Here is a 16,277-nt window from a genome sequence, read left to right on the forward strand (position 1 = left end):
ATGGGGGTAAAAGTTCTCATGAACTAAGTTCTCTTTTTAGTGTGAACGCAAAATCCCCGGCACTATCGGCACTATCGGCACTAAACGGGAAAAGTACTCCGGTGTGAAAGCGCCTAATGGCTCCAGAACTCCATTAGTAAGGCCGTTCTCCTTTAGAGCCACTAGAGATAATGTTCACATACTGTACCGCCGATGTTCCTCTGCCGCTATTGAAGTCCGTCCATGCCCCGTCTTTCAACGTTAAATCCGAAACTCCACTTCAAAAACGGGCGATCCAAAGATCCACAAAAAAGTCCCCTTTGACAACATAGTTTTTATTTATTTTTAAACAATAATAAAACGATAAGCCTACTGGTGCTCTGGCTCTCACCAGCACCTGTCTCCATCATATACAATCACACCAGGTGCCTAATCACCCAGTGCCCAAACATGCCTTTAAAAAAAAAAAGCATAAAAACGACTTTAACTCACTTAAATGACAACACTTAATAACAATACGTTCACTATAAACAAAAACTGTTAACCTCATTAGCCTCATCATTTAGCTGTGACGCAGCGTTTCCCACAGACGCACAGTATTGACGGCCCGGGTCGTTTACACTTCTCATCCACTCTGTTTGTGGCCTGAACACACAGATCTTTTCTTTTATCGTCCTTTTTTTCTATGTTACAGTAGAGAAAATCGTTACTTTGAATCTTTTTTGTTGTCTGACGTGCTAGAAGCTTTGGGCATGGTTATTATTTTTGCCAGGCAGTGACGTTGCACATTTTTAAAGACAAAGCCCCCAGGAAGTGCACCGGACATTGAAGCAGATTATTGTAGAAGCCAAACGGTGGTACTACTAACTTCTGTGTAAGTCAGTGAAGTCATTGGGTCAAAAATAATCTTTCCCATTGCAAAGAGACGTGTGTAAATCAACATATCAATTCTGGAAACTAAATAAACAACCCAGTACAAACACTTTTATAGCCCTTGTCATCATTAGGGCTAGACCAGAGGCCTGTACGACGAAGCCGGATTTTCGCTTAGCAGGCTAACTTCAGGGAAAACTCGGGGTTTCCGGTCCTACGACGCTGGCAGTGGCGGCCGGTCCATAGGGGCGCTAGGGGCGCCGCCCCACCTCTTCCCATATTGAAAAAAAATAAAAATAATAATAATTAAAATTAAAATAAAAAAAAAAATATATGTTTAAAAAAAAATATATGTTTTTATTTTTATTTTTAATGAACAAGGTAAATATTATATAATTGGTATCAGTAAAATGTATAATCTACAATAAAATCTCGTTTAAAATTGTGTTACGATGTCTAAAGTTACTGATAAGTCACATGTTTCCTGCCTGGCCTTGCCCATGCACCTTCTCTCGTCTGGGCGCTAAGAGAGGAGCCTTCAACCAGTGCAGCATCAGCCACTAGCAGCTGACTGTTGCTATCTGTAACGTGTAAACTATGCCGCGAAAATATAATTTCAGCCAATCAGCGTCGTCAAAGATGACGGTCACCAGGCGCCAATGTCAGCGCCCAGTGCAGTCTGTGAGTAGTTTGGACAGTGACTCGTATCCGGTTGACGCAAGTAGTTGATGAGGATGGCTTCGTGTGCAGGTGGAGTCTCCGGACCTCGGTCCCCGGCTAATTCTGTTCAAGAGCTAATCTCCAATCCTTTCGAAAGGAGAAGTTTGGCAGATAAATTGTTGCTTAAAGACCTTGCACCGGACCAACCCGATTTGAATATATCGCAGCAATCTCGTGAAAAAGACAACATTTATACACGAGGCTTCACAAGTAGCTGGTACACAAGAAAGGCTTGGCTAGCTGGATGCAAACAGGTAAATGCTGTCTTTTGTTTCCCATGCTTGGATATCACTTTATATGTAGAGAGGAGGTTTCCCATGGTTGTTAGAAGTTTATTAATAAGTGGGCATTTATCACAGAAGTGATTGTTCTGTCTCCACGTTTGTTGCATTGTCTGTGATGTATTTTCCAACGGTTATAGCTCCTGTTCTGTCCCAGCAACACTACACGGTTTGCAGCTCCACCACATTTTGGTTTATCTTCGGTGTCGCTTAAAATCTGCTTCCCATCGGACTAAAACCTCCACGTAATCTGAAGACAGATACTTGAAGTTATTTAAACCTTTTGCAAACTTTATGTTCTTTCTTGCTCTAGCCTTGCCAGTTACATTGTACATAACACATATATTATCATTATGCTAACTGGTTGTTCGTGTTAGACGATGTAGCTTTTTCATTTCTGAGTTATTGCTATATGTAAATAAGCCTGTTTGTAAATAATCCTCAGAGAAACAAAGAAAAAACACAATTTATGACATTTTGTGCTGTGGTTATTTTTTTTAAATTGCATTTATTCACAGTTCAGTTTGAAATGCTGTAGTGACTTGTATTGAACCACTTAAATATTTATAATTAATGCTACTGAAAAGATGCTATTAATTTTATATCTCACATGCAGTTCACTGTAAAGCTACTTGGTGAAGGTGTTGGTTCATAAAACATGAACAGTTTTAAGAAAGAAAAAAACAGACCAGTTCTGAGAACACAAATTCCTGGTAAAGTAGTAGATGTTGAGGTTGATAAATAATATTTTCCACACTGAAGATTATGGAGGTATTGATCAGTCTTCTCATATTTTTAAGCCTCGATTTCTCCTTTCCCCCCCCCTCTAACATCACCAGAAGTCATCATTTAAGGGGTCATTTCTCGAAAACAATTTCCGGGGGGAAACCCCCCGGACCCCCCGGGTAGGTCACTTACGGTACGTCAAGAGCCCCACCAAAAAAAAAGACCACCGGCCGCCACTGGACGCTGGTTCTCTTTTTAGCGGGCTAGATCTCCATGGTAACTTATGCTGAGCGGCTAACCTGAGGCCTGTACTACGAATCTAGTTCAATATATCCTGGAAACGTTTGAATTAGCCGGTTGACTTAATCCAAAACAAACCCGCTCTCGCTAAACTGTCCTACGACGCTGGCTATCAACTCGATCGCTCAAGCCAGCCGTGTCCTATCTAGTTAGGTGCGCGTTCACATAAAAGGGGTTGTATTTGGAGTGTTCGACCAATCACAAACATGGACAAGCCGCGTACTGACAGCGCAGCGTCATACTTCCTGAATGAAAAGTGAACTATAATATTAGACATATGAAGAAGTTAAACTTTAAACATCCATGACTTAAACACTTTATCCAGGATCAAAGCCACATAGCTGCACCTGCAAGGTGAATACAGCTGGTAAAAGAAAAAGTGTTTGAATGCGTACATTAACAGGTTTATGATATCACTGCCCCGTCCAAGACACGATCTGACTTTAATTACATTTGACTCGAGTGTTTCGTCAACTTAATGTGTTGCTTAAAATAATACTTCTGCATACAGTATGTGACACTGTGAGTGTTGCACGGCCAGATACGGCTCAAGAAGCTGACTCAGATAAGGAAATATATGATACATTATGATATGATATGATATGAATGATAATGGGACACATCGACGTCTGCACTCACAGTGCAGCGGACTGTACGTAATGTTACTTTGATCCGGTTACTTATGTCGTGGCAGATATTTAAGTAAGCTTTCTTAACGCTAATGTTATAATAGTCAGATTGCTCTGAAGATGGGAGGTGATATTCTATTCATTTTCACGTTCACACAGTCGGTGATTTTGGCCGGCCGTCTTTCCTGCAACGGCAGTTTAAACTGTATTTCCTCTATCCTGTAATACGACTTGATCGCTTTAAACTCTGCACACTGTTGTTATCAGCTGTTCCACCATGGTTGCTACCTCAACCTGTAATAGATTTATCCTTATTGAAACGGTCTGAGGACAAGGATTTAACATGGACATTAAATAAATCAACAGTAGGTGGCGATATATGCTCCAAGTGGAAGCGATTCGCCATTAAAGCAATGAAGAAGAAGAACTCCGCACAGTTGATCTCTTATCCTGGAACCTATCCTGCTCCGGAGCAGGCTAGCCGTTCAGCATAAGTTATCTAGCCCACTAAAACACCGTTGGTGTGAATGGGGTATTCACACCAACGGTGTTTCGGGGCCGGTTCGGTGCTGGTGCTTGAAAAGCACCGGGTTTTCCTGTTCACACCGCAGCGGAGCAGCCTCTAAGCTCCGGAATCCGGTTCGTTTCGAGCACCAAAAGTTGTCCGTGTAGAAGCAAGAACCGCATACGTCACGCTTACGTCGGAGGGGGGCGAGATTAACCTGAGATAACAGTTAAGGCGAGTACGGCAAATAAAAGTTGTAACCAGCAGTAGTGCTGAGCAAAGTGACTAGAACGCAACCACACACTTGTAAAAAAAAAACACGCTTTATAAAGTCAGGCAACACTAACCAGGCTTCGTGTGATTCTGTTTATTTGTACCTTACTTTGACCATCCGTTCGCTGTTATTGGTCATTGTGGAGAGCAGGCAGACGTTTTGTTTGTTATTACGGGCCGTCTCCACGGCAGCGTTAAAAAATCTTGAAACGCTTCTGCCCATTCACTTTGAATGGGGTGACGTCACTTTTTTTCGCTTTCGCCGAAATGCATTGTGGGCAGGCGAGCGGAGATTCTCAGGATTTTCAAGATCCAAAGTTGAACAATGTTCAACTTTTGAAGCTGAGGAGGAAGCGTCAGCCAATCAAATCCCGTGTACGCAAATCTGACAGTTCAAGCTCTAGCCAATCAAACGGCGTGTATGCTGGGAGAGATATCCCGCAGATCATTTCCTCATATTCCAAAAAATGGAGGAGAAATTAGCGGTAGCGAATCAATCACCCGGTGCTTTATGACCAGACCTACCGGGATATAAACCGGAGGAGCCAGGCATGGAGGGAGGTGGCAGAGACAGTGGTATGTTTTCGCCTGTTTTGGGGAGTTTATATCCAGTTTACTTCGGGCTTTTTGGCTTCGTATGTCGCGGGCGGGAGATTCATGTGATTGGTTGATCGCAAAAAAAATCCCCAAGCTTCAGATACGCCCACCTCCAAGATTTTTTTAACGCTGCCGTGGAGACGGCCCGTTATAGCAGCTATCGGATGGAATCAATACATGGGCTGCACAGGTTGTCATGTCCGACTATCACAAGTAGAATCATAATGAAAAATACGTCGGTAAAAAGTGCCTGTAAAAAACGGCTTAGCAAGTAGTCAGTTTAGCTTCGGTTGCTATGCTAACATCACCCATGTTATACCAGAGAAACTTTCATAACAGCGTTGTGATGCCAAACAGCGTCAATTCAGACTGACACACATTCACTTAAGGGGAACTGGGGATATGTATCAGCTGCTTGTGTGACAGTCAGACAGTGAATACTTTAGAGCCGTGTGAGCTAACCCGGAGCTAACGGGAGAATACACTCGTGGAAGAGCAGCCGGCCAGCACTGCAGCGGTCGGTAAATGCCGCTGAAACACATTAATAAACAATGAACCACGGCACTCTGGAGAAAAGTATAAGGTTGGAGAAGTCGTTATTTAATTTAATCTGGCTTCGTATGATTAAAAGCAACGCAGTCCCCGGCCCGTTGTTGTTGTGAGGTGAGCTCCGTTGGGGAGAAAATCAGCGACGTAAACTGTGACGTCATGACGCAGCAGCGGCAGCACCAGTCGGTCTCTGAGCGGTGTGAAAAGAGCCGGAGCTAAACCGAAGTACCGGTTCCGAACCTGAAAAGCTCTAGCACGGAGCTTGAACCGGAGTTGCGTTGGTGTGAAAGGGGTATTTGAAGTGAACCAGCGTCGTAGGACCGGAAATCCCTGAAGTTACCTCGCTAAATGAAAATCCTGATTCGTAGTACAGGCCCCTGCTCCGGAGCAGGTTAGGTTGCAGGCTAAGAGATCAACTCAGTGAAAGCACCGCCTGCTGACCAATCAGAGCTCAGTGTGCGGAGTTTAAAGCGATCAAGTCATATTACAGGAGAAAGGAAATACAGTTTAAACTGCCGTTGCAGGAAAGACGGCCGGCAAAAATCACCGACTGTGTGAACGTGAAAATGAATAGAATATCCCCTCCCATCTTCAGAGCAATCTGACTATTATAACATTAGCGTTAAGAAAGCTTACTTAAATATCTGCCACGACATAAGTAACCGGATCAGAGTAACATTAATGGCGCATTTCCACTACACGGTCGGCCTCGGCCACACTCGGTACGGCTCGGTACGGCTTGGCCGCGTTGGGCCTTAACAGGGCCGACTCACTTCATGCTGCGCTTCCATTACAGTTTAGGAACTGGGGTAGTTACTATAGTAACGCAGTGTAGGCGGAGCCGTGACGTCATCTTCAATGAGAAGTCCAGAAACACAACACAGCCGTTAGCTGTTAGCACTCAGAGCTCACAGCTCCTTATATATGTTCAGAAACTCGACAAAAGTTAAACAAGTACACACCACAGACTGCCTGTGTCATGGTGAATACAGTCGCTGCTTTATTTATGTCTGTATAGGCCGTTGTTGTGAGTGTGGACGGTCAGAGCATATACTGCGTTAGCTTAGCCAATCTCCATCTAGAAAAACACGCATTTTAAAAGGTTTTTCGCCTGCCGTCTGTCTGCAGACTTGACAAAGCATTAATTCATGGTTTTTACTAACCGGTATCAGTATGTTGTTACTTCGGCATCATTTTGAAACGTGTATTACAATTAAATCACGGTCAAATATGTCCATCTTGTTGTAGTTCTAGCCCTCTTGCCAGCGCTCCTCTCTCTAGTTTAGCATACTCAGCCCGACTCAGCCCTGTTTGTTGGCCCCGATAGAACCACAATTTTCTAGGGCCAGAAAAGAGGTGAAAAAGTGGCCCCGCGCCGTGCCGCGCCGGAACTAGGCCTAGTGGAAGCACAACCAAAAAAGGGGACGGCACGACACGGCACGCTTAAAGCGAGCTCCGCGCTGCAGTGGAACTGCGCCATAAGTACAGTCCGCGGCACTGTGAGTGCAGACGTCGATGTGTCCCATTATCATTCATATCATATCACATCATAATGTATCATATATTTCCTTATCTGAGTCAGCTTCTTGAGCCGTATCTGGCCGTGCAACACTCACAGTGTCACATACTGTATGCAGAAGTATTATTTTAAGCAACACATTAAGTTGACGAAACACTCGAGTCAAATGTAATTAAAGTCAGATCGTGTCTTGGCAGTGATTTCATAAACCTGTTAATGTACGCATTCAAACACTTTTTCTTTTACCAGCTGTATTCACCTTGCAGGTGCAGCTATGTGGCTTTGATCCTGGATAAAGTGTTTAAGTCATGGATGTTTAAAGTTTAACTTCTTCATATTTGTCTAATATTAAAGTTCACTTTTCATTCAGGAAGTATGACGCTGCGCTGTCAGTACGCTTGTCCATGTTTGTGATTGGTCGAATGCTCCAAATACAACCCCTTTCATGTGAACGCGCACCTAACTAGATAGGACACGGCTGGCTTGAGCGATCCACTTGATAACCCGCGTCGTAGGACCGCTTAACGAGAGCGCGTATGTTTTGGATTAGGCCAACCGGCTAACTCAAACATATCCAGGTTAGGTTGAACCAGCTTCGTAGTACAGGCCTCTGGGTTCTGCAACCTTTTTGACCAAAAGAGCAATTTTTCCCCCTTTTCCACCAATTTTTTTTGTCTGGAGCCGCAAAACATATTTGATAGCTTGATAGCTTATAAAGTTGTATATATTGTTACATCATAGACAAAAACTACAGTTTTTTTGCATTTATTATTTATTACATTATATAGAAAACTGTTAACCTCTAATAAGAAACAAAGAACTCTTATAAGGAGAATTTTAAAAAATACACAGGCCTACTTTAAAATAAATCAACACAGCACTTGGGGAGTCCTCTGCACATTTTAAGAAAATGAATATAATTAAAATTGACCCACTTTGAAATAAATAAAACATATAGCTGCACCCTAAAGAGTTAACTGATTGAGTTATGATGAAGATCGTCAGCTGTCTTCCTCTTCCGTGTTTCTCCTCCAATGCGTAAAGGCTGCAGCACCTTTGACCACTTCTCTCCACATATCAAACATACAGCATCGTTTGCTGTGAAAGCATATATCTCCAACCACGCAGAATTAAACCCTCTGTGTTCCTCCCATACTTTTATTTTCTTTGATTTATCCATAGTTCGCTCATCGAGCCGGGGGTCAGGTTATTCGCCTGCAAGAAAAGGCGCTGGTGGGGGACCGTAGCAGGATGTGACGTATATTTTAGTTGAACTAATTAAAACCGTTTTTTTATGTGTCACAGTATCACCTCAAAATACAAGATCCGAAACATTTTCAACCGTGCAACAAAATATGAATAGTCCTACAAATATTTTTATTTTATTTCCTTCTTATTTTTGTCTAAGCTCAAGAGAGCCAGAGTAGAGGGCTCTCGAGCCGCGGGTTGCCGACCCCTGGGCTAGACAGTAAAACACACTGCGGATTGGAAGGCCTGCTCACGTCCCAGATACGCTACTTTTGCTCTCAAGCCAGACCACTTTGGCATCATGGGTCACTGAGCAACTCTCACAGGAATGAATGGAGTCATGCCTCCAAAGCTGTATCCTGTTCTCTTTAAACTTCAATGTGCAAGACGGGCGACGGTAACATTTGCGGTAATGTGAGTCCGATCGTGGGGGTGTTATGCCATGTCACCTTATCTACCGAATGCAGTAAATAGGGCATTGGGCCGATGCCTCGCTGCATCCCTAATTATAATACTGACTATTTCTAAAATAAATCTGCCTTTCATGTACTTTATTTAAGAAAAGGATTATATTGGATTATCTTGTTTATATTGTGATCTGTATGTGTACTTGGATGACATTTCCTCCTCTCTCTTTACATTTTCTGGTATTATTTCAGCCCCTGTACATGAGTTTGTTAAGTTCTTACCTTGACACTTTTAAACTGTTTTATCATACATTTTGTAGCGAATTGCCATAAGATGCAAGGGACAATGTATTTAAATAACTTAAGGGAGGGCTATTTTGTATAGGTCATGCTTTCTACCCTAAGGCTTCAATGAACTTAGTTTTATTATACCTTGACTGTATTTCTAATATTGGATAAGCTTGTTGTGTATTCAGCTGCCACGTCCCAACCCTCCTCAGTCTGCTTTCTATCATTATTTCTGTTTAATACAGCTCATGGTTTTTGGGAACTGAAAACGTTTGCTCTCAGCTGTTGCTGAAAAACAGTTCTTCATCATGTAACAAAATCTTTTTTTTGCTCATAAGCATACATTCTCTCTCAGCCTTTTTAACCTTTTACCCAAACCCCTTTCATGTGCTGTTATACTCTTCAATCCACACATCCCATGTTTAGTTCATATCTGTCTGACACATTGTTTTTCATCCATTCATCCGCGTCTTTCTACTAGAAAGTCACATTTCCTCCTGTAAGTACTGTGTGACGTGTGAATCTTTGTTGCAAGCTTCTCCTCCCAGCACTGTGTGACGTGTGTGTCAGAGAATGCATCACAACAGTTTGTAGGCATGATGGAAGCAGACTGCACTGCTGCTGCTTGCAATGTATTCAATCACACAATCCTGCTCTGAACGCCCTATTTACTCTCATGCTAGATTAATGCCATTTGTTGTGTTGAAGTTGTAATGTTGCATGGTCTACTTAAAAGTTCCCCTGTTCAACAAGACCACGCATCTTATTGCCAAGGAGGAGATGATATACAACCTTTAGTGAAACAACAACGTAGTGCAATATTTTATGTTTTGGTTCATATTTGTTTCTGTTATTTCTTAAAAGTTCCTTTATGGCAAAGGAAATGCTTACTGTATTTGTACACCTTGGTTATGTGTGCCTTCATTTCTCTCTCTCTCTAGGCGGTATGGATTCAGCAAACAGTCCAAACAAGACATGGTAGGTTGTTCTTCTCTTTTATAAAAGGAACAGCGAGCATTTCATGTTATCACTGATCAGGCTTCTAAAGTGAGATGCTGCTCCTTCTCAGCCCTCACTGATCAGGCTTCTAAAGTGAGATGCTGCTCCTTCTCAGCCCTCACTGATCAGGCTTCTAAAGTGAGATGCTGCTCCTTCTCAGCCCTCACTGATCAGGCTTCTAAAGTGAGATGCTGCTCCTTCTCAGCCCTCACTGATCAGGCTTCTAAAGTGAGATGCTGCTCCTTCTCAGCCCTCACTGATCAGGCTTCTAAAGTGAGATGCTGCTCCTTCTCAGCCCTCACTGATCAGGCTGACACATTGCTTATGTCAAAGGGGAACTCCACCAATGTTACACACCAGCGCCTGTTCACTGGGTTAGGGTCACATTGTCTTAACCTCAGTGCACAGCTCCATGGGGCTTTCTGTACAGCGGACTACTGTAATGTGTTTTGTTTTATGTGTGCTTTATTTATGTGTACAACAGTGACATGTATATTTCTTTATTAACAGTAGTTGAATTAGACAATGGTTGAATTAGAATAAAAAAGGAAATGATTGCTTGCATTCATCCTCCTCTCAATACGTAGTTATCGACATGAATAAGTATTATTGTGTGAAAATGTGTTGGGCCAGCACATCATCTGTTGCTTATCACCACTTAAAGGGCCCATGTCATGGCCATTTCCACTGATCATAATTCCATTGTTGAGGTCTACTAGAATAGATTTATACTGTGCATTTTTCCAAACATTGGTTTCTCATACAGCATCTCTCCAAACTCACATTGGTTTCTCATACAGCATCTCTCCAAACTCACATTGGTTTCTCATACAGCATCTCTCCAAACTCACATTGGTTTCTCATACAGCATCTCTCCAAACTCACATTGGTTTCTCATACAGCATCTCTCCAAACTCACATTGGTTTCTCAAACAGCATCTCTCCAAACTCACATTGGTTTCTCATACAGCATCTCTCCAAACTCACATTGGTTTCTCATACAGCATCTTTCCAAACTCACATTGGTTTCTCATACAGCATCTTTCCAAACTCACATTGGTTTCTCATACAGCATCTCTGTAAACTACTTGCATTCACTGAATTTCACTCTCTGCCTTTAACGGCTCGTTGTAGCTCCAATAGCTCCAGCCCCCACCCTCCCTGTGAGCACAGTGTGCTCTGATTGGTCGGGACGTTGTGAATCGCGCTGAGCTCCGTGGAGGTGTTGTTTCCTTGTTAGCGATACACAGCGAAACACAGCCAAACTCATCCTGAGCACACACAAAGTCACAGCCGAAGTAAAAACAATAAGTGTGGCTTGATATTGAGTAAGAAAAAGGTTGATAAACGCTGTGAGAATGGGTCTGCGGAGAGAATTTCAACTGTCTGTTATCAGCCTGCAGCCAGGGAGGAGAAATCAGCTGAGCTGCCTGCTCCCTGCACACAGATGTGTGTGTGAGGAAGTCCGTGGATTGGTCAATTTGGACCAATCAGCGGGGCTTAACGTAACGGCTCCACGGACGTAAAGTAACGGCTCCACGGATTGGTCCATTTCGTTCCGGGTACGGCATGACATCATGCCGTACCCGGAAGAATCAAATGGACAGTGACGTATCTCCAACGAGGCGTTTTGGGGAGGTATTTTCTGTGTTAGAGTTTTACTCGCTACAGGGTGTACTTTGAGGGTTTGTGACTCTGTACACCGTTTACATGCATAAAAACCTTCATAGCACACAAGGGGACGGGTAATAACCGGAAAAGCATGACATGGGCCCTTTAACATCTTAATCAAAGAGCCACCATTCTACTCAGTAAACACTGGGATGTTGACTTTATTTCATCATTTCAAAAAGTCAGAAGTTGGGGCCACAAATAATTGTGGTACAGCATTATCTCCTTTTCTTTTGGATGGTCCAGTGTATCCTATATTAAACTGAAAGTTGGGTGCGCGTCCCGATGCTAACATTGCCCCCGCTGAGCAAGTATTAATAGCATTAGTTGTATTGTTAAGGTACAACAAAGAATATCCATTCATTTGAGCTCACTTTTAGCTGACTATTTGAACTGTTTATCTATTACATTTTTGGATTCTTGCACCACATTCCTGCATCGTTTCTGAACATCTTTAGATTACCACTGGATTTAGTTAACGACTGACTGGTGTGTTCAAAGATCAAAGCGTTTCCACGGCAACGCCCTGCCAGTGAACGAGAGACAGCCTGTCAGAGAATGTGTTGTGCTGCATTAAGTGCTTCTAAGTAACAAACTGTAACTCCAATCAGCTGTATCCTAGCCAGAGTATTCAGGATACCAGATGAACACGTGATGACTCTGTGTTTGCTATATGTGTAAGTCCGTTTGATGAAATGAGCAAATCATGGCTGCCACTTCTCCTGGGTCACTCCTTTAGAAACCTTCTTAAGCTAAATTGAGAATTTGACTGCAACGCATGTATTGGGGAGTATAACGTTTGTCTAAAGGGCGCTGTGTAAAGTCTGATAAATCTCCTCAAGTCATGTAGATGAAGACTACAGGCTTTACAAGTGCAACATCTGGAGGTGTTCATTTAGAGGAGTGAGCCGACCAGCCCTCGGTAGCTCATCTCTACATAAGCCTAAACTCTCACCCATTGTGCATTTTGTGTGCACTTTGTGGGTAAAAGAATGCAGGCTCCATAGATTTGTACAGTTTCTGAACGGTTGATTTTGCCATCCTCGCTGTGACAATGTTAAAGGAGTGCAGTACTGAATCAGGGGAGTAGTCTTTAACACAGCAAAGAGTAGAAGTACTGTCATTCTGTATGTGTACACTAGCAGGTCCTGCTTGGTCTCTTTAGCCAGCGTCCTGTCTCCCTTCTCTAGGTGGATGACAGGAAGGCCCCGCTGGCCCCTGGCTCTCAGGCAGCCCCCTCCGGGATGGCAGAGGTGTCCGAGGAAGAGGACCTGCAGGCAGCAGAGGAGGTGAGCACTTTATACAGGGAGTGCCATACACATGAAAGGCAGGTCACACCTAAAGACATCCAGTCAGGTAGCAGCAAAGACCGTAGGGAAAAGTTTAGTTATGAAGCATTTTTCAACACGAAGCAATTCAAAGTGCTTTACAAAAAAAAGAAAAACATTAAGAGCATTTAAATATAGTGCAGCGGAATCACATTATAAGATGACATCCAAAAACGTTCAAAACAGTCATTAAAAAGAGAAGAGAATAAGATAAACATAAAACAAGCTAATATAGAATAACACTGGTATAACATACATGAATACAAGTTACAGTAGAGTGGAAGATATGAATAGTTCAATTAAAAGCAGCGTGAAAAGAAAAGTCTCCAGCCTGGATGGAAGTGTAAGAGTTGCAGCGGACCTGCAGGATTCTGGGAGTTCGCTCCAGATATTTGGAGCATAATAACTGAACGCTGCCTCTCCATGTTTAGTTCTGACTGACAGAAAGCAGACCAGAAGACCTGAGAGTTCTGGATGGTTCATAATGAAGCAGGAGATCAGAAACCTATTTCTGTCCTGAACCATTCAATGCTTTATAAACCAGCAGCAGTATTATACAGGAAGCAGTGTAAAGACCTCAGAACTGGACTGATCCACTTTGGCAGCGTGCGTTGAAGCTTGCCGGCAGGCGTGTCTGAAGCTCGACCAACAACCAATCACATGAATCTCCCGCCTCGGACACACAAGCACGTGGTTTGATTGGCTAGAGCTTGTTCTGGCATATGATTTGATTGGCTGACGCTTCCGTCGAAGCTTGAAAAGTTGAACTTTTCTCAACTTTTGAAGCGAGCAACGTGAGCAAAGCGAAGCGACGCGACCACAATGCAGTTCGGCAAAGCGTGACGTCACCCCATTCAAAGTGAATGGGAAGAAGCATTGAAGCTTCAACGCACGCCGCCGTGTGGACGGGCCTAGTGAGGATTCGAGCAGCAGCGTTCTGAACAGCGGAATACATTCTTTAGTGAGACCGGTAAAGACACCAACATTGCTGACTGATCTCAGCGCTGACTTTTATTAGTTCCTCTTTGGCTCCAAAAACGATGACCTCAGTTTTATCTTTGTTGTATTGAAGAAAGGGGAAATAAGAAATAAAAGGTTTAAAATACAAATGTAGGGGTATTATTAAACTCACTGTATTTTTGTTGGTAGATTTATCCTGAATTCATCAAAGGTTAGAAATAGCTAACGCCTCATTTTGCATTATGCATATTGTTTTTTTCCAGTTCAGGAAACTGTTCATACACACTATAATTACTGTCAGTAGTGAACCAGGAAGTGTCATGGTGGATATGTCCCTGTTCACCTGTAGTGTAGCACTTGCACACACCAAACATTCCAGGTTCATTTCTCTAGATATTCTGAAGATTTGTACAGAGGCCGTCTTCAAACACCATTAACACACACATTTATACACACTTTATTACTAATTGCCTTGAATCTCCAGACTTCAAATGATATGCAACTGTGTGTTTTTTCTCTCAGATACGGATCAACACCCTGATGACCAGCATGGCTGCCATGGCTAATGAAGAAGTAAGCTGTTTTTGTCTCCTTCTCTTCTCATCTGTGTATCTGTACACGTCTGTAAAACGTGATTAAGATAAGATAAACCTTTATTGATCCCCGTAGGGAAATTCAGGTGCAGCAACAAGGGTGAGACACAGGAGAGTACAGATATGAATTAAGACAAGGATAATAATCAAAGTAAAGAAGTATAGAAATACAAATATGTGAAAAATGAACAGTATACATATACAATGTCTTCAAGTTTCAAGTTCAAGGCTTTTATTGTCATTAGTGCATGGCTACAGTGTAGTTATGACGAGGTGATTGTTGGCCCCCCAGCAGGGCCCAGTCCTCCTCCTCGTTGTTGCCTGAGCTGAGCTGCTGATAATAATAATAATAATAATAATACATGGGATTTGTAAAGCGTTTTTCCTAATGCTCAAAGACGCTTTACATCAAATCAGAACAGAAACAATACAAAGAAAACTAAAAGCATAAAGTATAGTCCTAATCCAAATGAGGAGTAATGATGGAGTCATCAGAGAGCTTGTGTGTGAGGCGCACTTACAGCTGAAGTCCCTTCAAACCTAACCTCCTGGGTATCTGGCCTCAAACTTCACAAAGCACTTATTCACTTACTATAATATTAATAACCTTAAAGGTGGGGTAGGTAAGTTTGAGAAACCGGCTCGAGATACACTTTTTGTTATATTCCATGGAATGCTCTTAACATCCCAATAGCAATGAATATCTTAAGTGCTTTGACAACAAATCCATAAAAAAATGTCCTCTGTGGAAGCCGTAGTACTGTAAAAAGCACGACCAATCATTTAAGCCGGCCCCGCTATAATAACTGGATGGCCTACCTGCCTGTCAGCCTTCCATCTGTGCACAAACTTATCTGGTGCCCTCATTGGTCATGTGCGCGTTCGTGTGTGTTGGAGGAGGGGCTCTGTAAGGAAGTGGCAGATTTTCTCCGGTTGTGTATTTTCAAATTCTAGCGATCTCGAGCCGGTTTCTCAAATGTACCTACCCCACCTTTAAGCTTGTATTTTCTTTATGTATTTTTTCTTTATCTACATTGCTCTTTCTACAATATTCCAATTCAGCTCAATCTTTTTTTATTATAATTTCTTTTTGTATCTTGAATACTTTTAATTTCATTTAATTTCAAACCTTTATTTAACCAGATTGGTCCCATTGAGATCATAGATCTTTTGTATGCATGCTTTAGGTAACATGAAGCTGTCTCCTTTCTGCTGTAACAATGTACATGTCCCCTCTGTGGGACTAATGAAGGGAATCTGAATCAGCAGTCAAGGCTCTGTTCTTTTAACAGCACTTTTAGTCATGTAGTCAAACATCTTTTGTACCACTGCATTTACTGTAACCAGAACAGCTACATTGCGGAAATAAACAATGTCCAATTCATTGTTCAATTATTTCAGTTTTTCTCTTTTGTCTGTGTGCAGGGGAAGCTAACAGCGAGTGCGGTGGGTCAGATAGTGGGAATGCAGTCTGAGGAGATCAAACAGATGGCCTCCGAGTACGCAGAGAAGGTGAGCAAGCACCACTGTGACCATGCTGTACTGCAGGAACATAAGACCACTCTTATAAGCTGCTACCCCCTGTACTTTGTACTTTCAGAGAAAAGCTTCATTAGTTCTGTTTCTATTTGTATCTTTACCTCGTGAAATAAAGCATGAAACAATACCATAAAGCATAACATACATCCTGGATTTTGTAACCTGTGTCTCAGTGACATGTATAAACCCACTCCGTCTTCCTGAGCTCCCCCCTGCTTCAAGATTCTACTTTCAAGGCTTTATTGTCATTAGCACAGCAGCTACAGTGTAGAGATGAACACGTCCCAGGCTCC

At 42.5% G+C, this 16,277-nt stretch overlaps 1 protein-coding gene across 2 annotated transcripts in view; it reads left to right on the forward strand.

The window, feature by feature from the left end:
* The window catches only part of ccdc93 (coiled-coil domain containing 93), a 30,054-nt gene that overhangs the window by 6,713 nt on the left and 7,064 nt on the right, over nt 1–16,277 (forward strand). For both annotated transcript variants that reach the window (XM_034134295.1, XM_034134296.1), the window contains exons 8-11: nt 9,836–9,872; nt 12,755–12,853; nt 14,375–14,425; nt 15,871–15,957. In XM_034134295.1, coding sequence (XP_033990186.1) covers nt 9,836–9,872; nt 12,755–12,853; nt 14,375–14,425; nt 15,871–15,957 — 274 coding nt within the window. The remainder of the gene's footprint in view (nt 1–9,835; nt 9,873–12,754; nt 12,854–14,374; nt 14,426–15,870; nt 15,958–16,277) is intronic.

The sequence above is a fragment of the Trematomus bernacchii genome, unplaced genomic scaffold, assembly GCF_902827165.1.
Source record: "Trematomus bernacchii unplaced genomic scaffold, fTreBer1.1, whole genome shotgun sequence".
In the NCBI taxonomy this organism is placed as follows: domain Eukaryota; kingdom Metazoa; phylum Chordata; class Actinopteri; order Perciformes; family Nototheniidae; genus Trematomus; species Trematomus bernacchii.